At 35.4% G+C, this 26,576-nt stretch overlaps 2 protein-coding genes across 8 annotated transcripts in view; both read right to left on the bottom strand.

Annotated features, from left to right (window-relative positions):
- Nucleotides 1-4,884, bottom strand: part of LOC107216742 (atrial natriuretic peptide-converting enzyme-like) — a 95,206-nt gene extending 90,322 nt beyond the window's left edge. For 4 of the 5 annotated variants that reach the window (XM_046740500.1, XM_046740503.1, XM_046740505.1 and 1 more), the window contains exons 1-2: nucleotides 4,423-4,884; nucleotides 2,425-2,495 (exon numbers count right to left, since the gene is read on the bottom strand). The gene's annotated coding sequence lies outside the window, so the exon portion shown is untranslated. Of the gene's footprint in view, nucleotides 1-2,424; nucleotides 2,496-4,234; nucleotides 4,300-4,422 lie in introns of those variants that run through there. The other variant, XM_046740501.1, reaches the window with a different exon arrangement.
- Nucleotides 4,885-12,523: 7,639 nt separating this feature from the next.
- LOC107226822 (gamma-1-syntrophin) lies at nucleotides 12,524-26,281 on the bottom strand. 3 transcript variants are annotated; one of them, XM_046740209.1, is made up of 10 exons: nucleotides 25,739-26,281; nucleotides 24,406-24,510; nucleotides 23,236-23,434; nucleotides 22,376-22,501; nucleotides 21,381-21,545; nucleotides 20,676-20,860; nucleotides 19,907-20,065; nucleotides 19,109-19,333; nucleotides 17,671-17,874; nucleotides 12,524-17,542 (listed from the first exon to the last, which is right to left on the bottom strand). In XM_046740209.1, exons 1-10 carry the CDS (start codon nucleotides 25,799-25,801, stop codon nucleotides 17,435-17,437), a joined length of 1,539 nt encoding a protein of 512 aa, XP_046596165.1. In that variant the 5' UTR covers nucleotides 25,802-26,281; the 3' UTR covers nucleotides 12,524-17,434. The 3 variants fall into 3 exon arrangements, with proteins under 3 accessions (XP_046596165.1, XP_046596166.1, XP_015523234.1); XM_046740210.1 differs by having other exon boundaries at nucleotides 21,381-21,542; nucleotides 25,739-26,280; XM_015667748.2 differs by having other exon boundaries at nucleotides 23,236-23,431; nucleotides 25,739-26,280.
- Nucleotides 26,282-26,576: the final 295 nt, after the last annotated feature.

Raw genomic sequence — 26,576 nt, 5'->3', positions numbered from 1 at the left:
AAAAAAAAAATAAAAATAGTCGAACGAAACTCGCAGGTTTCAAATAAACCCACTTTGAAACCCACTTTATTTGCCATGTAAAATTGAAATCGTCCGACCGGAAGATGTGAAAAGCCGAAAACTTGAAAAAAGGATCACGTTTTCCAAACTCCGACCGTCTCAACGTAATAAAATCTTTCACCTCTACCGAAATTGGACGAAGTTTTGTATGGACACCTATACGTCCCTTAAAAAGTTGAAACTTTATTACTACTCCAAAATCAATTCAATACATTGTTCGAATATGTGTAAATAATGACGCTACGTGCGGTTTTGTTCTCGTTATCAAGACGAATATCTTTTTTTCTATAAAAAAATACGATCGTCAATTATTTTCTTTCATTTCGTTCAACGCAGTTTGTGGTTCAGTATCGTGAGAGAAAGGTAAAAGAAAAAAATGCACATTTCCATCTAAGAATTTAAATTATCAAATTGAAAGCAACCATTATTGCCATGAAACGAATTAATTATCCGGTACTCAAGTTTATTAAATTTGCGAAGATCAGTTCGAGAATCAAACGGATAAATATTTCACTGTCAGTTGATATCACACCGCTATATATATATATATATATGAAAGTGTATGTGCGTGTTTACATATATTTATTTGCGGATCGAGAAAGGCTTTTACCGGGTGAGAAAATTGCACTCGATATAAAAAGTATCGGCACACGCCAGGCAACTTCACGTCTGTTTATTCAACACTCTATACCTTCACCTATATACACTCGGAGTACAAGAGAAGAATGAGAAATAAGCCCATAAAATAACAAAGAAACAAGGTGACATAGGAACGGAATAAGGGTAGACGATGAAAACGCTTGGATAATGCTTGGGGGAAAAACAGAAATAAGAAAGAAAAAGTAATATTTTCGAAACACTGTGAAATCGAGAATTTCCTCCTTGTTTTTTCGATTGAATTTATTTTTGCGACGGACACGTCAAAGTAAGATTGCAAAAGTATCGGGATTTATGCAATACGAGCCTATTTTTTTTTTTTTTTTTTAGGAAAAGACTCAAATTCATGGATTTCAAGGAGAAAATCAGATCAAATAAAAAAAAAATTAATATCTCAGATCAGAGATCGAGTAATTTAATCCCGAAATGTTCACGCGAGATACATTTTAGACGACGTAATATCGAGAGAGATTTATTTGAATATGACTCAATACCGAAATCCTGCGGGTGAGAGTATAATAAGCTCGTTACATAGTTCTTATTAAATACGTGTCCATGTGTGTGTTATTTTTGTGTGTACGCGTAAGCGCGTCTGCGTTCCAGACGGTTTACGAGCAGGTTATACGCAACTTGCGTATCTCGCAACAGGCGATTCATGGGTTTATCTGCGTAACGTATATCAAGCTAAATTGTATCGCAGTTTACCCTGGAAACCGCCGATGCGTTATCCGCAAATATTGCGGCGATATTCGCCGACGGGGGAATTTATAAAAGTATTATATTTTAGCCAGGAGCTAAAACGGTGCACGGATATATCCGACAACGCAAAACATCGTAGGTATAACCTAGAGCTTTAGTTTTATCAGTTTCTTCGGTCGAACGAAAATCAATGCGCAATTCGACACGACGAATTTGGAAACCATGGCCAGAGTTGACGAAGAAATTAAACCGATAACAAAATTTGTTAAGAAAATGACAAAATATTGCGCTTTCGATGAAAAATTGGACGTATAGGGAAAGTTGCTTTTGTATTCAAATGCTGCACTCATATGCTTAAAAGTGCAGTTCGGCTAAGAAAATGACACAGATATGGAAAACGAACAGAGTTCAATCGGTATTGAGTTACACTTAGTATCATGAACATTGATACAATTCCCGGAATAACACCGACGAAAGAAATTACACCAATGAAATCACGCTGTAGCAAAAATGGTACAAGAGTGAAAAAATTTCACTAATGACGGACTAACGAAAATAACCACACTGAGTGAAATTTTTAGTTCCGGTTACCGCTCAGTCCTCAACTATTTTCATTTTTTACCGCAATCGAAAAATACAGCTCTAGGTACAAAATGAAAATTAGTTTTTTAGCTGTTACCGAAAAGTCTAGTATCCGTTACTATTCTTTCTCATTACGATCACTGTTGCTAGATTTTCTTGTAACTGTTGCGAAAATTTAAGGATTGTGCAACGATAAATTGATCTAGTTACCGTAACAAATGAAATTTTTTTCACCGCAAAAGTCTCGTACTGATTGTGGATCAAGCAAAAATGGCCTTGGTCGGGAAAATTTTGATCGTGGCTTAAAAAAAGACGGTAAAAACGCTTGCAGTTGACAGACTTTTTCGGTGGGTATTACACGAAGTGTGAAAACTCTTGTCGCTAGATGTTAAATAGTTTGATTTGTTGCATGCGCGTTTTACTAACCGTGACGACATTTTTGGGGCTGAAGTTATCAGGACTGCACACATGAAACTGCGGTGAAATCCGATTGCGAGCTGAAAAAAGTAAAAGAGAATTGAACGACAATGCGATTCAGAGGTTTGACGGAAATAAAAATGCTGAGTTATTAATTATTGATAATCAGTCGTGAATAACTTGTTAAGAAAATTGGGCAACAGTTTGAAACAAAAATAGAAATCCGATCAAGCTTCGCAAAAGAAATTCCTTGACAGAATACTATTTCTGACTATCGTCAAAAGGAGTTCCTAATAAAAATTTTCAAAATTTATCATCTGAAGATGTCATAAGCTTTGAGATGTTTATAAAATCTGATCATATCTCGACGAAATAAATTTGTTACGCACTATTTGACAAAGATTTCGGAACCGCAGAAACCGAAAAAAAACAAAATCTTTTTAAACCATCTTCAAAATATCTGTTAGAATATTCTTTCAAAATGTTTCGAGTTATTTTGACAATAAAGTTTTTCACACTTTTCAGAGAAAAACAGTAAAAAATATTTCATCGAGGGAATGAAACAACTTGTACATAATTCTGTGGAGAGAATTGAGAGGTTTTTCTTCACGCTACCCGAACTGCCTGCTTGAAGAAAATGTCAAGAGATTAAGAGGAGATATATAACAGAAGGAGTTGAAAGTATCAGAGTAGAGATTTGATAGAAGATACGGGGACTTTACGTAATCGATTGACTTTGTCGTTGTTTCGAGTTGTAAAACCGGGAATATCGAATACAGCTCCACATATTTCTTTTTTCACGAACAAAAAAAAAAAAAAAGTGAGAATTGCTGACGATTATCTTTGTAATTATATCCGTAAAAATTATCGTCGTTAATCGTTACGTGTTCAATTTCAATTTTATTTCACTTATCAGTGTGCAAAGTCAAGAAACTCTCGGCTCTCAGCTTTTCTTCGTAGCATCGCGCCATTCAAAAATTACCGTGCCTTTTCATATTGCGCGTATTAAATTCTCAGTGCGATGCTCGGCTGTTTTCTCGCCACAACGCTAGACGGTTAATTTTAGACCCTCAACGCAATTCAAAAATCGGTCAAATGTAAAATTAACCGAGGCATGCTATTTTCATTTTCTTCTTGACGTAATTTTTTCGTTCCTGCAAGCGTACGATGTTATAATTCTCATCCAAACAATAAACAGTTTTTTTTTTCTCAACAATTTCTTGAATACTTGTTGCATTCTTCGTTCAATATTGTTTTACTAAAAAAAAAAAATTCCTTGCGATCAATTTATAACCGATTATTCAATGCCTACAAGTAATTTACTATTGTGGATAGACAACGTGAATAAAATATCTCAGCTGTTTGAATCTGATCAGCGCTATAAGGATGTATGTCAGGTATAGTCAGTTCAAAAATTTGTCTAATCAAAGACGTAATAACGGGAAAGTTGAACAGGACGACCAAAGCTGATAAAGTCAAATCTTATGCAAAAACGTCTTTGCAATAAAGATGAAAACTTTTCAACTTTGAATCTCAGTTGTAAACACCTTGTTGTTATCAACATAAGAGAAATCACGTTATTCCACTATTTTTTCACCGAAAAATCCGTATAGTTGGTCCAATTTCACTGTAAAATATTTCATTTCAAAACGTAAATAAATTCTCTACCTACAAACTGTCAGACAATATTGTATAGTTGAAATTGTACAGCATCGAATGAATCAAATTGATTTTCAATCACTCGTTTTATCGAATTACACCTTTTTTCGCACAAGAATTTCTCAGGTATTTGATAATGATACAATGATACTTTACTCACCGCTTTACTTACTAGTAATCTGCAAGTATAGGATGTTCTATAATAATTCCATAAGGTGCTCGTCTGCAGCGAATAATCTTAGAATTTCTAAATCAAAGTCACTGACGTACGAATGTTGACAACTCGAAACTTGACGAACACTAATCACACGTCACACGATATCCACAAACTCGCAATCGGTTACTTACCCAAACTTTTGGAAACCAATACGGTATGTTTATACCGACCTCTGACTCCCGCACGATTTCCGGTACAGTCTCTGCAAAACTTTCAATCAAGTGAGCTTTCAACAGGCGATCTGAATATTCCCGTTATTTCCGTGCCGGAATTTAATCAACAGCTAAGCGAAGGAATTTCTTAGTTATTCTTCTTTCGTTCATCGATGAGTAGTTGTTTCGAATTTTTGAAAAAAAAAAAATTAAAAAAAAAAAAAAAGGAAATCTTTCAAATATCTTTTTCACAATGCTCAGAGGAAGAGTTCTCAAGCAACATAATTACGAGGGACTTTTTAGAACAGAGTTAGACAATGAACATCGAAGATGAACGCGAGCGATGATGTACAACAAAAATCTAAGCGCTGTTTTTAAAAGCTCGCAAAAGTCCTGCGCTTCTCCCGACGACGAGAGGCGGACTATTCAAATAACGGAAACTACCTATCTGGTGGTTCTCGACACACTGGTTAAAATCCCCTCGACCACAACCAACTCTACGGCAACGAAAACGAGGCGCGTGGGCGACCCTCGGAAAGCGTCACTCGTCGTTGCCGGCTGGATTCTGCAGGGATGAAAGAGAAGGGAGCTTCTGATTCGGTGATGCGATTCCGGGGCCCAGGATCCGCCAAAAGTCAAATTAACACCGTATCGTAGGAAAAAGTTTGGCTAAACGGTCACGGTCTAAATAAATAACAAATTCCTACAGCCTCGCGGTGATTTTTTTTAACCCACCGTTTGTACAGTTCTAAATCATTTTCCCGTCCGATTCCGAAACCCAACCGAACGAAGTCGAGAAAAATGTTCGAACAGAAAATGAGACTTTGTACATTATTTTATAGTGTCACAGACATTTCTTGATCATTTCAACACATACTGAGAATTTTTTTCAATTAATATCAATTGGATGAATTCTATTTTCGACTCTATGTTCTGATTGCCAACATTATTGTACCGACGATTCTTGTGCAGCTGTTTATCACCTATTTAATAAATTGTCAGTACGTTTTGAGTAACAAGTTGAATTATAATCCTTATCAGTGAATTTAGAATTCAGCGACCGAAATTGATTCGTTGTTAATAGAATAAAGCTAGCCGTACTTTCTTTGGAACATCGAGAATGGATTTCTGATGAAAACAATAAACTAAACAAATAGTTTGACTAATGAATTCAAGCAAATCATTCTAATTGTAAAAAATAGCGATATCTTAATACTGCGTGAATTAACTTTGTCACAATCGTTGAAATTTGAAATTCAAAGATATTATTCAATTACCTATCAGATAAATTACTGCATAGTTAACGCTAAAGATTCTCTTCGCATATGGCGTTTCTAACTTCCTGGTCAATAGTCAAATATATTAACATTTTTTACTCACTGACGAAAATCCTACAAGCTTATGAAATGTATTGTCTCGATACGTTGATATTATTACTATAATGCGATGAATTGGTTTTAGTTTGATCAATCAAAACGAATGGTTTGAGTACGTTTTTGTTCCTCAGACTATATTTTGGAGAAGTTTTTTTTTATGAAACAAGACTGAAGCTTTTACATTTTTGAATGAAAAGAAAATCTTTCGAACTAGTCTAATATTGCTATTCAAATTCCATTATTCATGTTCTCCTCGTCTATTTCGCGTTCATTTCACCGTTTCTCCTTTATTTTATTACACCGTATGTCTATTGCGCCGTTCCTTACGTGTGCAGCGAAGGAACTGAAGGGGAGGAGTGAGAGGAGGCACAGAGAGAGAGAGAGAGAGAGAGAGAGAGAGAGAGAGAGAGAGAGAGAGAGAGCAACCAATTTGCTTTGCTCCATAGATCATCGTGATCCTGTATCATTTGTTCTCAGAGGCTGTACGCTTTTTCGCGAAAACACGCGAGTATTTGTGCGTGCGTTTGTGTACAAGGTGATTTCCTAACGACTAGGCACTCCGTCGTCTGCTAGAGTTTAATGCGCATGTGCTAGAATCCGAAAACGGTCGCTTGTCAGGGCGACCAACTGCCGAAAATTTGCAAATTCGTTAACGACAGTTCGTTGCGATGTATCTAACCTGAAAAATTTACACACCTTGGCTCAACTCGATCGTTGATTATTCTCTGGAACAAACTATTACGAATAAAAGCATTCGCATTTAGCCAAGTGTGTTAAAAAAAGAGTAGTGTAAACAGCCGGAATGTTAAGTCTCAATTTACTATTCAATCTTAATTGATTACAAACTTTTTATAGGTTATATACATCGTGGAGAGCAGTCGTGTGGAAGTTTAAAATTTCCGTTTGTAGGTCGCGCCGACAGCTCAGATAACTGATCTCCGATTCTAGGGCTTGCGCGTTAAACTCTAGCAGACGACGAAGTCTCCAGTCGTTCGGAATTCACTCTGTATATGCATTGCGTGTACACACACGCGATGCACAACTCGGATGTTCCCTCGTTTATATTCTGCAAACGAAACGCCACGTTTGGCTCAAGTCAACTCAAACCAACCGCATAAAACCTGCACCTCACGTACACAGGCATATACAGAGTGAGTCAATTGAAACTTAGAGAATGGGAGGAGCTTGGTTGATGAATTAGGCCCTACTCATCAGCGAATCTAGCGAATGTTTAGTATATACGACGCCTATGAGTAGACATGACTTCAATATGTCAAGGCCACGGTCTTACATACAGGTATGGGAACTCGCTCAAAAATTGCAGTGGTAGTCCTCTTATTGAAGCACGGGCCGTTTCGCCTAGAGACCACGAGTGTCGCTGCTATCGAGTGATTCAGGCTGTGTGAGAGAGACGGAAACAGATTTCAAAACCACGGACGGTCAACAACCTGAGCTGAGATGGGATAGATATTGTACGTATAAACTATATTTTGAAATGTAAGAATTTTGACAATAATACCTAAATATTGGCGTTACACAGAAAAAAAGACCCTCCCATCTGTCGAGAGAAATTGACTTTCATGGACAAGACAGACGGGAATAACAAGTTTTTATAGCTGTGATCGTTGAAAAAAAATGTCACATCTAACGTCAGATTTTTTAATCGGTTATACTTCTTTCCACTGGGTCGACCCTAGTCTTGACAAACCTAATTCTTGACATTTCGTGCTGTCGTGTTTCCCTTGTTGTCATATCTTTGTTCTCATTCATCAACTAAGCTCCTCCCATTCTCGGAGTTTCAATTGAACCACTCTGTACCATATACATACATACATACAAATCCACCTCATAACACATTATTTTATTTATCTCGTTTATGCTTAATTAAAAACACAAATCGAATGTCGATGTTATTGTTCGGTGTATAAAAATAAAGTAAAAAGCCCGCAGGGCAATTATTTTTCTCATCATTAGATTTTTAGCTAGAATTAGTCATACGTGTATATTGTAAGATGTTGAATCCTACGAGAAATAAGCAAGTAACTGAATTTGATATACACAATTATGACACATCGCTTTTTTTTCTTTGTGAACTATCTCTCGTCCTTATTTATAACTGCACGTGATAATTAAATTTGAAGAAATCGAGAACAGAAAAACGAGCCTGTTTTAATGAGGAGGAAAAAAAAAAAAAAAATGTGGAGGAAACGAGAACGCTTTGATCACATTATGGGCTGTACATCGTAATCTTATTCGAGCAGGAATTGCAAAAAGCGCTTTATAATATTTGAGTAAGAAGTTTCAGCGAAAATACACTGAAAGCAAGATATTGTAGGTCTTACATCTCCTGTCATGAATATATAGACAGAACTTTTTTGGAGTTAAATCTAGAGGTATTTTGGCAAGATTCACAAATCCGATAATAAGAGTTACAAAACTAATAGTAACAGGTAGATCTACCACAATTGATGTAGATTTGACTCCAAAAAAGTGCTGTCCATGTATTCACCACGGCAGACGTAAAATCTGCATTACATATTTTTCCGTGTATTTTTACTCTCAATTTTTTTGAGCTTGTAGCTGTACATGGATGCTCTGTTGTTCGAGGGAAATGATCGCTTCGATCTGTGTTCAGCTGCTAGAGATTGAGAGAGACGGAGAAATAGAGAGAGCAAGAGAAAGAGGGACAATAAGAGACTTTAATTCAAAGCGTATACTTACAGATTGTTATAAAATGCGAAAAAGAGAAGAAAGAAGGATAGCAGCAAAAGAAAAAAAGAGTCGAGGAATTAACGAGAAAAACGGCGGAAATATCCAGAATATTGTCTTTATTCATTTCTACCGATTCAGCCCTCTTGGTCCCTTAACTTCGCTCAAAATGCTTTTTTGCCCAGCTTCGTTATACTGGATGAAACATTCCGAGTGCAATATGCGTGCAGAATTTGGTACGATGTAAGAAAAAGCGAGGAAATTAACAAAGATAAGATGTTGCAAAAAAAACCGAGAACTATGAATTTGAAATTGTTCCGGCTTAACCCATCTTTCGTCTTTATGGAATATTCTTGATATTTATGAATATTATGATTATTATGATTTCAACTGCGACAACTTAATATAGAATTGAATCAAGACTTTTGAGCACGAGCGTGTTGACTATCAATTTATTCGAGATAACACAGCACGAGTTATTTGCGACAATGTGAATTTGTGTATCAAGAAAATGTGTGATTGAAACGACGAAAAATTTGATTGATAAACGTTCCTCAATCATTTTGTTTTAAAAGTATTGAATTGTCGGATCAAAAAAATTTAAGATTGTTCTGTTTCATGTTTCGTTCAGTCAAGAGTTCAATGGTTGAAGCATGTAATATAAAATTTGTTGCTACCAAAACCTTTCGCATAGACGGAACATTGGAGTTATTCCATCACACAAGGTGTATTCTTTGAATGATCTTAATAATTTTTTCGACTCAAAATCTTGCGAGATTCACCCGATAATTGATGGTTGGAATGCGAAATCTTATTTCTATACACGCGGAAGTTTAAATCGAGTAAATTTCATTACCGTGAATAGTTATTGTTTATCTGTCATATCAATACGAAATTCGACGACTCGAAACCAGGTATTACACTTTCTTCGTTCGTAATGAATCTGATGAACGATATTATCTCGCGTGGCCGCACCCGACGTTCTGCTGGACTACCCGGTGTTATAACTATCTGTGAAGCTACTTCCGTAGCGAGAGAGTTCACCGCCTAGCGGTCGATTATAGTACTAGTACAGTGACGTTTACGATAAATATATTCTCTACTTGTTTCAGAGTCTGTGGTGTTGCTTTTATCTCATTAACAAACAAGCTCAAACATTTTTTGATGGCTAGAATCACGTACTTACTTTATTTGAAGTACCTGATTGTTTCTGTCAACGAAAATGCGACTTGGAGGAACAACACATAAGCTTCAAATGAAATGATATTTAGGTGACTCAATATTGGACACACATTAAAGGCTGACTCGAATCGATACTTCCTTGCGCTGAATTAAGGAATTCGCTTGACTAACAATAAATCATTTTGACACACGAAATCGAAATCGAAATTGTTGAATTGAAGTGATCGTATTTGGAACAAATAAGGAATATTAAAATGAAGCGAATGGATTCTGACAAAATCTATTTTATTGATTCAAGAATTCTTTTCTCCCCGTGTACCAATATATCGATTACGCTTGAATTTTTAGAGTAACTGTTTATCAAAAATTTATTTCTGCCTGTAAAATGGTGCGAATTGGTCAAATCGACCGAAGATAAGCGAAGAAGGTGTTCGATCATTGTTTATTCAAGAAGCGAAGGAATTCGCGAAAATTCCGTGTCTCCATTTACTCGGGCAGTATCTACGTGTATTCTCACGCATATTATGTACTCACAGACGGTAAAGGCTGTTATGTGTAGATTCATTCCACGTCACTCAGCAGAAGCAGAAAAATCCATCGTTGATGGGAAAAATGTGAAAACGAATTAGAAAAGGTAAATGTTTGTCTTCCATCCTCTCCGATCACTCTGCCTCGTATTATCGCAGCCGTTTCTGATTTTCCTTTCGCCTTCTATTTGCGAACAATGAACTTATCAATTTCTGGCACACCTCTCATCGCCGCTAAAATTTTCTTACTCATATTTATCACGTCTTCATCGGGCTATAATAGAAAAAAAAAAAAAATCCAATGAGCAAGATAAGGCACAAAATATTCTACAACATAAGAAAGATGAACGACTGAAATGTAGAAGTAACTGATTTCTACATACTTGTATCTACAGTTTTTCACTCAAATAAACTAAAATGTTCGTCAAGTCAGGCATCGCATGAATTAAATGAAATTAACAATTTGTTTACTTGTTTTTGGTCAAAATATATCTCAATTTGGTTCGAGATGTCAACATTTTTCTGTGGAACTTTGCGTAGATTCTGATTATGATACATAAATTTACCGAAATCCATTTTTTAGATAATTCTTGTAAAACTTGTCAGTCTTTCCAAAGGATGAAAAGTTATTATAGTTGGGTTTTTTCTGCATATTTTTGGAGTATTCGTTTCATTTGCAAGTAAGAAATTTTTGATCAAATCATAGATGCATAAAAAAGTATCCGAAGCTAATTAAACCTTGAAATAAGTCTCGAATGAATAAAGTCAAGTGACGCCAAATTCCCTTGCAGTAACAAAAGCATATTTAATCAACTGGAAAGGTGAAAAGAACTTGATGAAGTAAAAGTTGACGTCACCTCTATATTCATGGAAAACATCGAGTAATGAGAAATGCTTTTTTTCACTTTTCTCTGAAATTTACTAGAATAAAAGCTCGTTCATGTTCGAAGTTTATTTTTAAAGATTGGAAAGAATGCAAGGCTCGTAATTGGTGGAAATAATTCAATAACGACCTTTCATTTCCACCTCACTAATTGAAATCGCAAACTGGCCGGCAGACATTATTACTCAAACGTTTTTGAAAGCAGCTTACCTCTCTCTCTTTTTGCTTTTTAGAGAGAAAATGAGGTTTCTATCAGTTACACTCCATAGACGCGATACGATCGTTACAGTACAGAGACCATTTATACCGTGTGGACAAAAGGTTTGACGAGATACGAAATCCGTACAGCTTCTTCTCCCTCTCTTTTTCTCGCTATCTTTCTCATTTTGCCCCTAAATCTTACATCCTGTAGGTTTGTTTATTTGTCTGGCCATTTATCTCACTGAGAATCTGAAATGAAAAACGTTGATAATTATCTCATGTATACGAATATTCCATCTTTTTTTCATCCCCGCAGATCTTGTCCAATTTTCTTTTATCCACATAATTTTCCCAGAACAAATATATCACGTTAAATTCACGAATTAACCCATCAATAATTCAGCTATCCATCAACCTTCGTGCCTGAATCACGGTTAAAATCAGCTCTGAATTGATTAACATTTTAATTACATAACAATAATTTTATATCACGGAAGAACGAACGTTTCAGTACAAATTTTCGAGACCAATTTGTTTACAGTCGGATTCTCAGTTAGTTGTTTATTGATTCTTCATTCATCTTATGATATATTCATCAATAACACATTTTATCAAATAAATTGGAATAATTTTGTTTGTCAGTTTTGCAACAATATAAGTATTTGTACATTTACTTACGTAACTATGGGAATTTCGCGCGGTTTGCAGGCGTTACCGGAATTCCTACATCGCGTAGAAATGCAGGCGACTTCAGAGACAGCGGTGTGTACTATATTAGCCGAGCCGATGGCGAAATACTTCAGCGCCTGAGTCGCTAGATGGCGGGTCGTTGACTTAATTCCTCCGGTCGCCGCCAGGTGCCGCCTTTTCTCGCGGGAAACGTACCGTTCAAGATTATTGATATGTGGCTACATTCCCTAAAAAATTCGCCGTGTGATCGGTACTTCGAACGTGATGGGGGGCGCGAGATGTTGGAAGAGAGAGAAAGTTGTTAATCGCGTTGTAAAAATTCTCGTACAAGTGTAAACGATTATATGTTTTACTGCATAAAGTATTATGGTCGCAGTTTTACACCGAATACGTTAATTCGGACACCTGAAAGTATCGGTGTATAGAAAATCAGAGAATCGAAAGTAAAAAAATTAAGGTGCATGCACTTTCGGGTTGGGTTAAAAATTCACGAAAGTTGATGGACAGGATTGTTAACTTCTAACAATGATATAATATATTTTCGAATCATATTGTCAGTGGAGGTTCGAGGAGTTTTTGGGGTTGGGAAAAGGAAGTTGGGGGGAGGTGGAGATGGATACATATTATACGGATAAACTATATTTTGAAACGTAGGAATTTTGACAATACTACCTGTATAGTCGCTTTACACAGAAAAAAAGACCCTCCGAGCTGTCGGGAGAAATTGATTTTCATGGAAAAAACAGACGGAAATAACAAGTTTCTGTAGCTGTGATAAGTTGAAGAAAAAATGTTACATCTAACGTCAGATTTTTTAATCGGTTATAGTTCTTTCCGGTGGGTCGAAAACTCTTTTTCACCGTGTACATACAACACGATATTTGTAATATATAATTAACTATACTTATTCGCGTATTTATATACTATTTATATTCTGCAATCATTCTCACGTGTACATATGGGGCATTCCATGCCAAATTCAATCCAAATATTACGGGTTTTGTTGAAACATTTTTAGCATCACTGTCACAGTTCTGAGCTACTACGATTTTTATTTTCTATTCTCTAATTTGATTTGGTGTATCTTCGGAGTTGAGTGATTGGTTCGATTGGCATGGAATTCAATTAATCGTACTCGGTAGCCTGAAAATTAGTGATATTATTGTACACATGTAACGCAGGCGTGTGCGGTGCTCAATTTCAATTATTCATCGACCTATAATCTATTCATTTATTCATTTTATCCTCTACATTCACCTCAATATTCGTATATTTTATTTGACCATTATTTCTATCGGTGCACTGCGCGCTTATTGCATAATTACAATTATTTATTCATGCGTACGGCTGCAATGCATGCTGCCCATAACGATAATAGCAATAAGAATAACAATGAAGATACCAACAAATATAACAATATATAGAAATTTTCAAGAATTGTAACTCGATTAAATTATGCATAACGTATGATGATACAACTTTTTCATAGATTTACCATACGGACTTGATTATCGGTATGAAATTGTCATTATTGTTGTTATTATTATTATTACCGTTATATACTACAGGTGATGATAAACTATGTACAGCTCTATGTGATTTTTTTTTTTTATATAATAATGATATTTGTAATTATATCGTACTCGTGACGATGACCGCTTTAAATCATTACATTATTGCAATATGTAACATTGACGATATTATAATGTACGATAAAATATCTACGTCAAACAATAATTGCGTCTTAGGCGTGGTTTGAATTGACATGAAATGTGACGTAATATATTTCGACAGATTCCCATAGTATTATATTTCGGAATATAACATTGGAGACGATACTTCGAAAGAACGAAAAATTGATAATCGAATCACGTTCACGAACCATGAATTATCATCTTGGAATTCAGAATTATAAATATTTTTATGTATTACTCTATGTATTATACTACATATTTTATCACTTTAATGAGGCATTGAATTTCTCTGGTTTCTTATCTCTCCAAATTTCTTTCATCCTTTGACTATGTGACTTAAACTATGTTTAATTACTTATGTGTAATTATTAAAAGCATAATTTTATGACACGCCACGTTTTTAACGCGTCTATCTTCATTCCATTTTCCTAGCTACATGCTTTTCTCATAATTACGTATTACATGTATTATTCTATACAATGTTGACAGACGTGATATCATTCTTGTTACTCCTATTATTGTTGCTGTTATTATTGTTATCAACACTGTTACTGTTATTGACATTAATATTAATATTATTATTATTTCCTTCAAGTGTTAGTTATGCAGTCTGCGGTGACGATACAATGATTGTTATTATAACATTATCCATCCGTCGCATTAACGACACAAGTATTTGATTTGAAAAAATCAGTATGTAAAAATCGAAAACTGATGACAAGTATTTCCATTTCTTTCGTTTTTCGTTCCTTACAGCTATTCAATGTTTCCCTTCCATTTGCGTTACAATTAGATTTGACATCAACATCGATAATAATTGTCAATATAATATAGGATTGTGAAAAATTGTGAAAGAGGTAATAGAAAGAAAATAACAGTTTAATTTTTCCTAACCGTTTAAACAGCGTGTATCATTTTCTTGACCGTAGTAATTACATCATGGATTAGATGATCTTGTATTGAAGTTTATCGATTGATGAAGAAGCTTTTTTTTTCACTTATTTTAATTTCTTTCAACTTGATGTAATTCCGTGTTTCTCTCGTTTCGAAAGTCGATAATTTTCATTTTTATACACACACTATATAATTAATATTAGTATACTATAATTAAATCGTATTACAGGCACTTTACTACAAGTTAGTTAAAGGACAAATTATTATTGTTATAATATATTGACATGAATTTGATAGAACTGTGTATTATCGTAATATATATACCTATCATATACCTATGATTACTAATTGTTATTTGTAATTTCTTCACCGCTTGTATTCTGTCGAGATATTCTCTCACCTTTTAGAACGCGAAAATCGACAAAATTTTTATAGTAATTTTGTTTTCTGAGCAGAAGAGCTCAATAATTTCAGTGGCGTAGATTGAAAATTCAAAGATTGCAAACAATTTCGAAATCTCAAAACGCGGGGAATTTTGTTCCTTTTGCCGTTTATCGTCAAAATTCTGATAATTTTTAAACAGCAATGATTATTTCTCGAAGAATATGCTGATCAATTATTTCAAATCGTCGAAACTGAAAATCTTCATTATTTTCAGTTAGGATCGAGTTGGAAAAAAAGAAAGCACAATCTATAGAAAGGTAAGTAATTTTTCTTCAAATAAATTTTAATGTCATGTGCGTCGAGTTTTTCTTTCAATGTACAATTGATATGACTGATTGCTTCGTCGATTTTGCAATTTCATTGCTTGCGGTGACCGAAATTGTACGTGAGTATAAAATACACGAAATTATCAGCAATGATTTTTCACGCTTTGATAATTCACAAAATTACAAAAATCAGCGACTGGTGTACGTTTCTCTAACCATACTTACAACTTGACATTTAATAATGAGTCGGTTTAGAGAGGCGGAAATTAGAGTGATAAAAGCTGTGAGTTGTTACGTAGCGTGAAATGAAACGTGTAAAAAAAAAACGTAGGTATTTTTGTTATCCTTCTTTGTTTCAATTTTTGTACATGTAAACCGATATACGTAATATATTCGTATCACGATAAAAGAATTGGATAAAATATATTAATGTATAATGATAATAGTAATGAGTGATAATATAAAATAATGATTTGTAGCGTGATACATGGTGATGTAAATAATGACAATATAATAATAACATTGTAACGAACTGTCGGTAACAATGGACAGAAATCCAAGCTTGTAAAAAGCGAGATTTTATACACTAGAAGCAACTTTGACTCGGTGAAAGCCCGTGACTTGGATATAAAATGCAGGGCAACCCGTACGCAACGATAAATAGTAACGAAGTTGTTACGAAATTGCAGAAAAATTTCAAAAAAAGTAAATACGGAAAGTTTTTACCGTTTTTACGTGGAATGTCGATGAATATTCACCAATTTTAATTTGAGAAACTGAAAGAATTGCAAAAAAAAATTTTTTCGCATCGGGTATTTTTTTTTTTTTTTTGTATTTTGAGATATTTTACCAGCTTTCCATCATTTTGAATACTCTGTTAACTGAACATTCAATGCACGGCGTGTTTTACGCAATACCGAAATGCTCAATCAGAAGTTTTCATTGATTTCCCCGAATATACTAAACGAATTTTGTCAATTCCGGTTGAATCTGATGTTTTGAATGTCAAAATTCCAACTTTAAATCGGAAAAACAGCGATCGAAATTAACGTTTTCAATTGTTGTAAAAAATGTTCGTTTAAAACTTCTGAAGTGATGATAGACGAATAATTTGGTTCGGTTTCTTGGATAAAATAATATCGTTGGAATAAAAATGGGACGCCCTGTTTGTATTTCAGCGTTTCCTGCGTATCTTTATGTCAGAACGCCGTCGTTAAATTAACGTTTGCAATACAAGAAGCTGCAATTCCTTGCTCATAACAATATTAATTAACATTATACCAAGACGAGATTAAATTACTTTAAAAGTATGTTGTAATATTGCACACACTCAGTCAACGACAAAATTATTTTGTCCCTGTGTTTTTTTTTTTTTTTTCTCTTCTTCTTCAACAAGATATTTCGACGACGTCGCGTATATTTATGCATTTACATATATACTATAATAATGGTAATAATTCATACAGTATAACTTTAACGACTCTCAATTAAATTCAATATCTATTTCCTAATACTAATAGTCAGCAGATTTGCATTATTTATTTCCTCAAGTCCGGTATTGACAGTCAGAATCTTCGCTCTCGGGCCAAAATTATATTCGATAGTTTCTTATTCTTTTCTCGGAATTTTCAACTTTTTCTTTTCGGCTTTCAAATTTCGAAGCGAAAACCTCGATGCATAATATGGCATTTTCGAATATACGATACAAGATTGAGCGAGTAAACTTTTTGGCACGAAAGCAAAAATTGTCGAGTAGGTGTAACAATATACAAGTAATAGCGCGAATAATCAGCCTGATAAAATATACGACAATTTAACAGATAATAATTCTATTATTTTTTTTTTTTTGTTTGTCTGTTTGTTTTTTCTCCTTCCTCTGTCTTTCTTTTTCTTTTAAATCCAGCAATTCATTACACGTTACGGTGGTTATCATATTTACGATCTAATATTTGGTAATTGTTCACGTTTTGTCAGTTCATGCTCTTTGTCACATATTAATCATTTTTCATGTGAATTTTCCTTTTTTTTTTTTTTAAACTTAGCTCTCTCTGTCAAGACTCTGTTTTTAGCGTTCTTTTTTCGATATTCCTGCTATTGGAGTCGTTTTCAACGGTTTGCTGACGCGTTACGGAGTTGTGGATGTTAGGAATGTCGGATCTACGGCTGCCACTTTTGCTGTCAAAAACGCGTGCATGCAGAAGAGGAGATTCTGTAGCTGAGTGCATTCCAGTTCCTGCGTTTGATCAAAATCAAATTTAGAAACGGAGTAAGCCAATGAAATAAAAGTAATCTCGTAATTAGATTGACAAAAATTGTATATTTTTGACCAACCAAACTACTCAATCAGCATTTAATAATCACCTTAGTCTCGATCGCGATAGTTTCAGGCTCCTGAAAGTGGAGCTTCAGACGACTTTTGCCGTCGTCACTGGAGCCTCGAAGCTGGGAGAATTTGTACTTCCATATTATTTCACTCCCGTTTTCGTAGGCAAGCGTGAAACCCTGAGTCCATTCCAAAGTTAGGGTTGAACTCCGGCCGCTAAATGTCACCGGGAAAGTCTGACTCTGAAAAATAACGGTCGTATGAAACGTGTAACATTCGCAGACATTTTTTCGTTTACCGTTTTTATCGGCCGCCGTTCGGTGCTGAAATAAGACAAAACTCTTAGGCTTTTTCCCCAATCCGAAAATTCACCGATCATTAATCATCGTGATGTCAAATTTGCAATACTCATCGTCAAAGATTTTCATTTCTTTTCGTTACCGTTTTTATCAGTTGTCCTTTAATGACAAAATACAAAAGTTATGATGTTTTGCGTGGCTGGAAAATTAAACAATCGACGATTCAGGCATCTTCTTTATTTGTAGTTTCATAAACCGATTTTGAAATTGCATTCAATATCGTTATGTTTTCAAAGACTTCGGAATCATGACCTGAATTTTCAGTCGATACGATTCTTTATTTATTGCTATCACAGTTTTTTGACAGGCCGACGGTATTTCGATTTTTCCGTAACTCGACATGTTCGTTTAAAGCAGTTGTTACTTTTCATGGCGGTATTTTTCGATAGATTTCAAGTGATCATACAATTTAATTTATTGTAATTCACTCAACAATTAACGAAATCAGTTTATTCCGTGAAAAGTTGATTCGAATCAATTTTTAAAGATTTCGATTTCATTCACTCGCAATACCCGTCCATGGAACAATATTTCCCTCTTCACTTTGCACTCTCTGCACATCCCATGATTCGAAACTTCTCATTATTTTTTTATCAATCGATGCAATTATTGCTTTGAAATTTTTTTTTTTTCAATTCTCTAGCTGCTCAAAAGAGAAAAAAAAAAACATGAATACTTCTTCATACAACGGTCAAATGTAAAAGAATCTTACCACATTTTCGTAAAAGAATAATTACAAATAAATCGTTTTGATTTTTTTCTTCGACATCTTCTGGCAATTCAAAAAAGAAGTAAAAAAAAAACAAGAACAAATACTTTTTCAATAACGTCAAATCTTGAGGAACTTCAACAAAGATTTCATTTTGTCTTTTGAATATTCCTGCCAAGTGAAATTGCTGTGCTCTTTTCACACTTTAAAAAAACACTGCGATACAAAAACTCTCATTTCTTAATACTCACGGTGACTATTGATCTGAAAATTTATTGATTCTTTTGTCAATCCAGAAAAAAAAACAGTACTTTTTTTAATAGCATCGAATTGGAAGGAATTTCGCGCATGTTTTTTGAAAACGGTGACTATGAAAAATTTCGAATAATTTTTTCGGTTTTTACTCACTTTGAGATGCGTCACTGCTGAGCAAACTGCCGTGTGCCAAGCCGCTTCGACCCTCAAAAGTTCCTGCCTCGTTTCAACGCTCAAATAACGCGGCGATTTTCCAGGACTCTGGGCGAGGAAACAATGCTGCCTCTCGTCGACGTTTTCGGACTCTTTCATCACCCTGAACATCGTCTGATAAACTTTGAACGTCAACGCGCAGCGAGACCAGTCGCCTATATTGCACTAAAATTATCACGTGGAGAAAATGACAAATTATTAGATGCGTAAAATTGTCACCGAAGAAACTCGTCTCATTCACATTTTTGTACTCTTTGTAAATCTCTTGCTAACGATGATTTTTTTTTTTTAAGAGTTTTAATCCATAAAAAATTAAATTTTTAGCACAACATTTTTTCTTCCACGCGCAGATGCGAAATTTATTTCAAACTGTTTTAAAATCCTCGTTATTGGTCGCCGAATATTACTAAGATATCGTTTCAAGTTCTTCGTCTGAATTTTCAGATTTGGATTAGGTGTCAAACTTATATATATATATAAAAATATCTTGAATTGAGCTCACTGCAATTCAAACAATGTTGCAGTAACGATTTGAGTAAGAACCGACTGATTTCGTACCATTTTTTAGCCATCTATGAGTTTATAAACACCACCTTGATTCGAAATTACGATGATTTGAAAGATTTTCAAGACATATTATATGATTATAAACAGCCAAGTTGTCACTCAATTTTCAAAAAAAAAAAGACGGCATCTTTTGCGAACGCAATGTTTGTCCCGTTTTTTGTTTTTACTCACCGGCGGCGTTTCGAACAGCAATAAATCTGGGCCTTTCAACGCCAGAAATCTTGGCCTATAGCTCTGCCAGGGTTGGTTACTATTACTCACAGCCTCGTTCACCCATCCCATGTACTCGATCCGTTCGCCAACGCTGAAGTTGCGGTTGTACAGTTTCATCTATTGATTAATAGAGCAAATAAATAAAGCAATACGTTGATAAAATTATTCGGTCAGTGAGTAAAAGAACATTATTTCTTTTCTAAGCCATGCACAGGATTGTTACGAAAGAATTTCTTCTATCATTCAAAGTAAAAAATGTGGAATCACTCGAATGGATTTCATGAATTGCCAATATTTTTGAAGTATTTTTGTTACTGTTATTGAGTTTGTTTTTCTCTTGTGTTGTCTTCGTTCCTGTTTAATTGTCGTTCTTGTTTACTTTTTGATTTTATTCAGATTACCGTTGTTGTTTCTATTCAAGTTTTTATTTTTGTTTTCGTTCTTAATGTTCTGGTTGAGTATTTTTATTTTTATTTTTTTTTCTCTTGTATGCCCGGATTTTGGGCATTCTTTCGTTTCTAATTCTTTTGATCCCAATCTGTAGAAACTTTTGGAATATTTTGTAGCGACATCTATGTCAAAATTCCAGGCAGTTTTTTATTTGCAAATCGCTCGATAATTGATTCGAAATTTTCATTTACACTTGATTTGTGAACGAAATAATCTTCGGAGAGGAAAAATTCCACCATGATGGATAATCGTTATGAATATAATAATCGTCCATCACCTGCAGATGCGTCACACCCGTCACGTTGTCGGTGATGAATTTCAGCCACTGGCTCAAAATCGCGCTGTCGTCACAGTGAATTACTCCGGTTCTTGAACCGTTCAAACCACGCACTTCGAACGCGTTTCGTCTCAGTTTGTCCGTACCAAATATGTATCTCGTTACGTACGCCATCATCAGAGGGACTGGGGATACAAAAATACATACATTATCATACGTTTTTTTCTAAATATTTTTAATTGGAATTCAGAGACCATAATGGAATTATTCGGTAAAAATTTAATTTGTCCTTAATTTTTTTTTTTTTCGAGAATCTTTTTTTTACAAAATAATCGCACGTCCGCATCAGTTTATTATTATTATTATTATTATTATTATTATTATTATTATTATTATTATTATTATTATTATTATTATCATTTTTCTTGATCGTTGAAATTGTATCAGGACAGTTAATCGCTTGGAAAATATTCCGATGATATCGTTTTTTACGACCTTAGCTCAGATTTTGAAATGGAATTCCATTTTTGTGACCACACGACATGGTGTTGGAGCTTTTTTTTTTCTTTCTTTTGATAAGTTTCTACGTACAACAAATAGAATATGAATTTAAGAAGAAACGGAACATTCTTTTCGAGGACTATGAAAAATAGTATCATGGTAATATTATAGTGGGTATGAAGAAAGAACGTTTTACTAAAGTACCGGTTATGATATCCAGCCATTTTTTGTCCTGAATTGAAGTAGAGGAGGCGTTCGAGCTGTGTCTGCTATGGCCACATCTGGGACTGCCTGATCTTCTGCTAGGTGAAATCCAACCGTCTTCTGCAACCTCGCTGCTGGCATTATCCAGTTTTTCCTCCTTTTCTGCTGGGGAAGAAGGATAAACGGAAAAGAATTCAAAAAACGCGGTCGAAATTCGGAATGAAAAAATCGCTGCTTGATTCCTTCAGAGAATTTTGGTTAGTTGATTTCCGAGTTGGTATTTTTATTCCTCGAGACTTATGTTACTTATTTGCGTTTCAAAAAAACAACGTTCTGTGGTTGGTTTTTTATCCAGTTATTGCTGAAAAATTTTCTAAATTTCGAAGCAGCATTTATTCTCTTCTGTAGGGTGTAAAAAACAAAAAAAAAAAAAAGAAACGTTCATGAATTGTTGATTGATTTAAGCCTGATTGGGACATATTTCCAATGTTTTGAAAGAGAATTTTTAAGAACTTGGCAAAAAAAAGTAACAGACGTATTTTCAAAAGTAGAAAAAGAATTTTTATCTAGAAAACTCAAGAAAATTAACCATCGAGAAATATAGTTCAAAAAGAATTGAAAAAAAAAAAACGCCAAACAGATAAACAAAAAATGCGGGGAAAAGCGTGCTCAGATATTTTGAAAAAAATGAAAGAAAAGCGTTGTAACAAATTACTACTGAAAAAAATTTACCGAAAATAGTACATTGTGGAACAAGGACGCTCATTGCACGACTAACGAAAGGTTAAGTAATTCGTGGAGTCAAACTTCCCATTCCAGGTGTTACAAAAAATAGTATACGATACTCGTGCGCAAAGTACGTGGACCCTTGCACTCGTGTATTTGTTACCCTCGCTTCGCTTGGCCGACAAACTAGACTCGTGCGAGAATCGCGTACTTTGCGCACTCGTATCGTAACTTACTATTTTCGCCCTTCTTTTATTATCCATGCTTACCATTCTTCTGTAGAAACGGCTTTGCCGCCCGATAATGCTTCACCGTAAGAACCACCAAGTCCCCAGCGTTCCTCAATATGTTTACAGCGTCGTCGTGATGGCAAGCCGTAATGTACTCCCCATTCACTGAGGAAAAATAAGAGGAAAAAATCATTGTACCGTTCGTGTCATTCGATTTAACAGTCGTTTTCTTGGCTCTAATTTTCGTTATGCACTATTAAAATTTTTGTTCTCATAGTTTTTCTATCTTGGAGAAGAACGACGTAATTTCATTTTTATCTTCAATGAAAAACCGTGAGTACAATATTGGAGATATGAGTAACATCGGCTTGAGCATCTCAAAAGTATATTAAGTACCCATGAAAATGCTTGAGTCAAATGAAGAAAAATTGAATGAAGAGTTATTTGAAACCGTGAGTAATATCCTGAAAAACATTAACGAATTGTGGATTGATTGTAGGAATAAGAGTCAAACAGTTGGAACGCGAATGAAACTATTCGGAGGTAATTAGAATCAGAAAAAACGCCAGAAGAATCATGGATGATGCAATTACTTTACAAGAGCATTCAAATCAGTCAAACCATAACTGTGAGTTATATCGTAAAAAAACGTGCGTGATATTCGTGAAATAAAAACAGTGAAGAAAACTGCCAAAAATTATTTTAATGTCATAACGGAACAGCATTTGTGCAGAAAAATTGTGATTCAATTTACAAAGATTGTCCAAAGTCGAATTCCGGAAAATGTATTTCCGTCAAATTCAGATGTAGTCGTTTACACAATTGAGCTCTCGAAAAGTTCTATATACCTTTGAAAAAATTTCGTCAACCACGTAATTGTAATTTTTCAAATTTCGTACCTTTGATGATGGCATCGCCGACGAAAAGTTGACCGCACTGATCAGCGGCTTGACCCTTATAAATCCTGGATATGAGAACCGGAAGTTTGTGCTCAGCACCTCCTTTTATGCTGAGTCCCAGTCCTCCTATCTTCTGTCTGGTTATCTGAACCATTCTTTCCTTCGCGTCTAATGGCGGCTTGTTGTGATTCATAGCCTGCTGAGATTAGTCGATACTATTTTTTCTTGAATTGTGAATATCGGGATGAAATATTTCGTGCACTTGGCGTGCGATTATTTGGAATAAACGCAGGATAAAAGTACAAGGTGGTGAGGGATTTGAAACAGATTGGGAAATCCGTAGGGATTCGAAAGGGTGACAATGAACTAGAAATAAATGGTCAGCATTCGAAAAAAGAGTTAAAAAAAATCAAAGAAATTATTTGAAAATCGTTTAAAAGAATAATTTCAAGTACTGGAAAGTATTTACGAAAACAGCAGTAAAGGATATAAGGAAATTGACGTGAAATAACCGGAATCTCGACTAAATCGGAAAGAATTAAATGGAATTGGGCAAAAATTTCTGTGATTGGAATTCAGTGAAAAAAATGTTGGAGAATCGAGTTAATTCGAAAATAATTTGAACGAATTTATGGAAGTAGAGAGAAATTCAAAATAATTAGGAAGAATTGATCAGAATTTTGATACGTTGAGGGAAGTTTGAGAAAATTGAATCGGACAAGAAGGTGATGGTACGAATTCAAGAGGGTTAGAATGAATTGGTGAAAATTTGGGGAATTAACAAAAATATGAATGATTTGTAGAGACTTGAAGAGATTTTAGGGATTTGATGAGAAACTGAAGAGCTTCAAAAAACGTTGAAATAAATTGCCGAGAATCAAATGTGATGAAAAAAAAGTTGAAGAAATTAAACTGAAAAGAATTTTAGAAAGTCGAAAAGTATTTGCAATAGTTCAATGAAGCAACAAAAAATTGTGTTGAATAGTGAAAGACTTCATATAGTTTTGAAAAATCGCAATGCATCGATTTATAACAAAAAAGAACTTTTCTGAACCAGGATTTTGATATTTTAGAAACGATGGATTCCATTCTTGTTTACCGGATGGAGACAATTGTAGAGAAATAAATATTCCGATGGTTCTTCGATGTGTTAAAATCATTTCACTTTACCTCAGTGTCCTCTCGCTGCAGCTTGAGAACCTCCATCGAGAGATGTAACCGCATAGGAATCGGCTTGCTCTTTCCATCGCTCACAGTCACCATACCAGTCCGAACCTTTGACGAATACTTCCAATTAATTTAAGTATAACCATGCGAATTAATAATACTGTCCAATAAATCCAATAACGTCCAAACAGTAAATAAAACCAATGAATAATTTCCAAAAACAAAAAGTGAGCTGACATAATATCGGAATTTAAAAAATACCTTGCGGGTTCAAATAGTATTGACATGATTCTACTTTTCACAATATTTATACCGTGTTAGATAATCAACAACAATTCTCTGATAATTACGATTTGGCCAAAGCTAATAAGAACTTTAAATCGACTAAACGATTCTTGTAAATGAAGAATTTTGATGGTTTTGTAAATACGACAAAATTTTTTGTATGACACGATAGTTCTGTGATAGCTTTTTTTGTCACGAATATATTGCCCGAAAAATATTTGTAGATCTTATCATGGTTTGAAAAATTTCTAACACCTATCTTCAAATGGTTTTTGATACCTAGAAAATTCATTAACGCTTCTCAAACTATATAACGAGTGTAAATTATTATAGGACACAATTAGTAATCTTTTTCAATATGAGTAAAAGAATTCCCTAAGAATCAATTCAGTGACTTTTAGGATCGTGGGAAGCATCGAGAAAGAAAAAAATTGAGATTGAAGTTAGTAACGTTATTATAACGATGCGGTATGTTTAGGAGAAATCGTTACTTCGCAACTTTGGGATTGTCTTACATTTATTAAACCGTAATAAACAAAAAATAGTCATATTATGTAAATTCAACTCCCTTGAAGTCATGCTAAAATTGGACGATAATTATACGTTAACGTTACTGACTTCAGCCTCGTAAAAAAAATGCCACCTGCATTTCCTGTATCTAGGGATTTGCTCGATATTCAAATTTCGAGTCGAAATTTAAATCATGAATTTTATATCTAGATTCAGGCGCGCAGCTGGAGAAGAGAAACAAACATCATAAAACGAATCCGAGAAAATATCGGTCTAAGGCATCGCAGAATCAATAATTATGAAAAAAACTGTTACAGAATCGGGTAAAAAACATCGTTAGAGAGTATATTGTAAAACGTCTAGGGGGCAGCCAGCAAACCGGGTAAGCTAAACCGACTGTAGAGTAGCGCTCTCGAGTTATTGATTTGAAAATAACGAGGAGATGCAGGAAAGCAGGGCTGCAGGTAAGAGAGAAGAAAACTTTGATAAGGCATGCGAGGCTTTCGAGATCGCGGAATCTCCTTAAACGATGAAAACGTACCTTAAGGTTCTGGTATATCTTCTCCTCGATCGGAGTGCTCATCTTACTCGGGTTGATTCTCATAATTCACGAATTATTCGCCCCTGACAAATTGATCATCGATAAAATATAGAAGAGCGATAGGAATGCGAGGAATAAGCAAAAGTGCATCGGGGTTCCCAGCGTGCTCTGAGGCGGCGCCCTTCAGGGGCCAAAAATAACCATCGGCGGCCACATCGAAGCTGCAGCTAAAGCTAATCGTCTCGACAATAGCGTCAAAGTGGTGAGTGCAGGGCGCCTCGACGCACCGCCCGGTATTTTTCATGTTTCGCGAAAGTTTTCCGGTCCGAAGATACGCGGCGAACGATCGCGAAATATTGTCGAGGCTTCAGGCCTCGTTTCGGCCGGACTGATTCGCGGATGTTCCCGGAAAGCACTGCCGCGGATTCTCCTCGATCGACATTTCGCGCTGGCTGCTGTCAAGACAACGCCACCATGCCCAGCGCCTCGCTCTTTTAGGGCACAACCCAATGGGACGAGGGACGAGGAGAAGCGTAGTTCCTGTCACGGCAGCAGCGAGAAACTCGGAGTCGGTCGGCCCGGTGGCGCCATCTAGCGACGCCGCTTCGTCAGCCCTTTACCACGTGTCAGGCGCTCGAACCTTCCGAACCTGAAACCTCGGGTCACCGAGTGTCGAGTCAAGGCAGTTGCTGTGACCATCGATCCAGCGGACGCGTTGCGAGCTGGCGCCATCTTGGAACTTCGGAGCGCCGAGTCGGTAACGGAAGCCGAAGGTATAATGTATAATCTAGTCGGAAATCAGGATACGGTGTAAAGATCTGCTGGGATGGTTTCGCTA

The sequence above is a fragment of the Neodiprion lecontei genome, chromosome 5 (genome assembly GCF_021901455.1).
Source record: "Neodiprion lecontei isolate iyNeoLeco1 chromosome 5, iyNeoLeco1.1, whole genome shotgun sequence".
Taxonomy (NCBI): domain Eukaryota; kingdom Metazoa; phylum Arthropoda; class Insecta; order Hymenoptera; family Diprionidae; genus Neodiprion; species Neodiprion lecontei.
The sequence above is the reverse complement of the archived record's forward strand: the minus strand, read 5'-3'. Positions and strand labels throughout refer to the sequence as shown.

Excerpts from the sequence above, each read along its gene's own strand:
- LOC107226822 (XM_046740209.1), bottom strand. The coding sequence starts at position 25,801 with ATGAGAATCAACCCGAGTAAGATGAGCACTCCGATCGAGGAGAAGATA. Across the intron at positions 21,546-22,375 it reads GCCGTTTCTACAGAAGAATG|CAGAAAAGGAGGAAAAACTG; the intron begins GTAAGCATGGAT and ends CTTCTTCCCCAG. Across the intron at positions 17,875-19,108 it reads CAGCAGTGACGCATCTCAAA|AGTCAGACTTTCCCGGTGAC; the intron begins GTGAGTAAAAAC and ends GTTATTTTTCAG.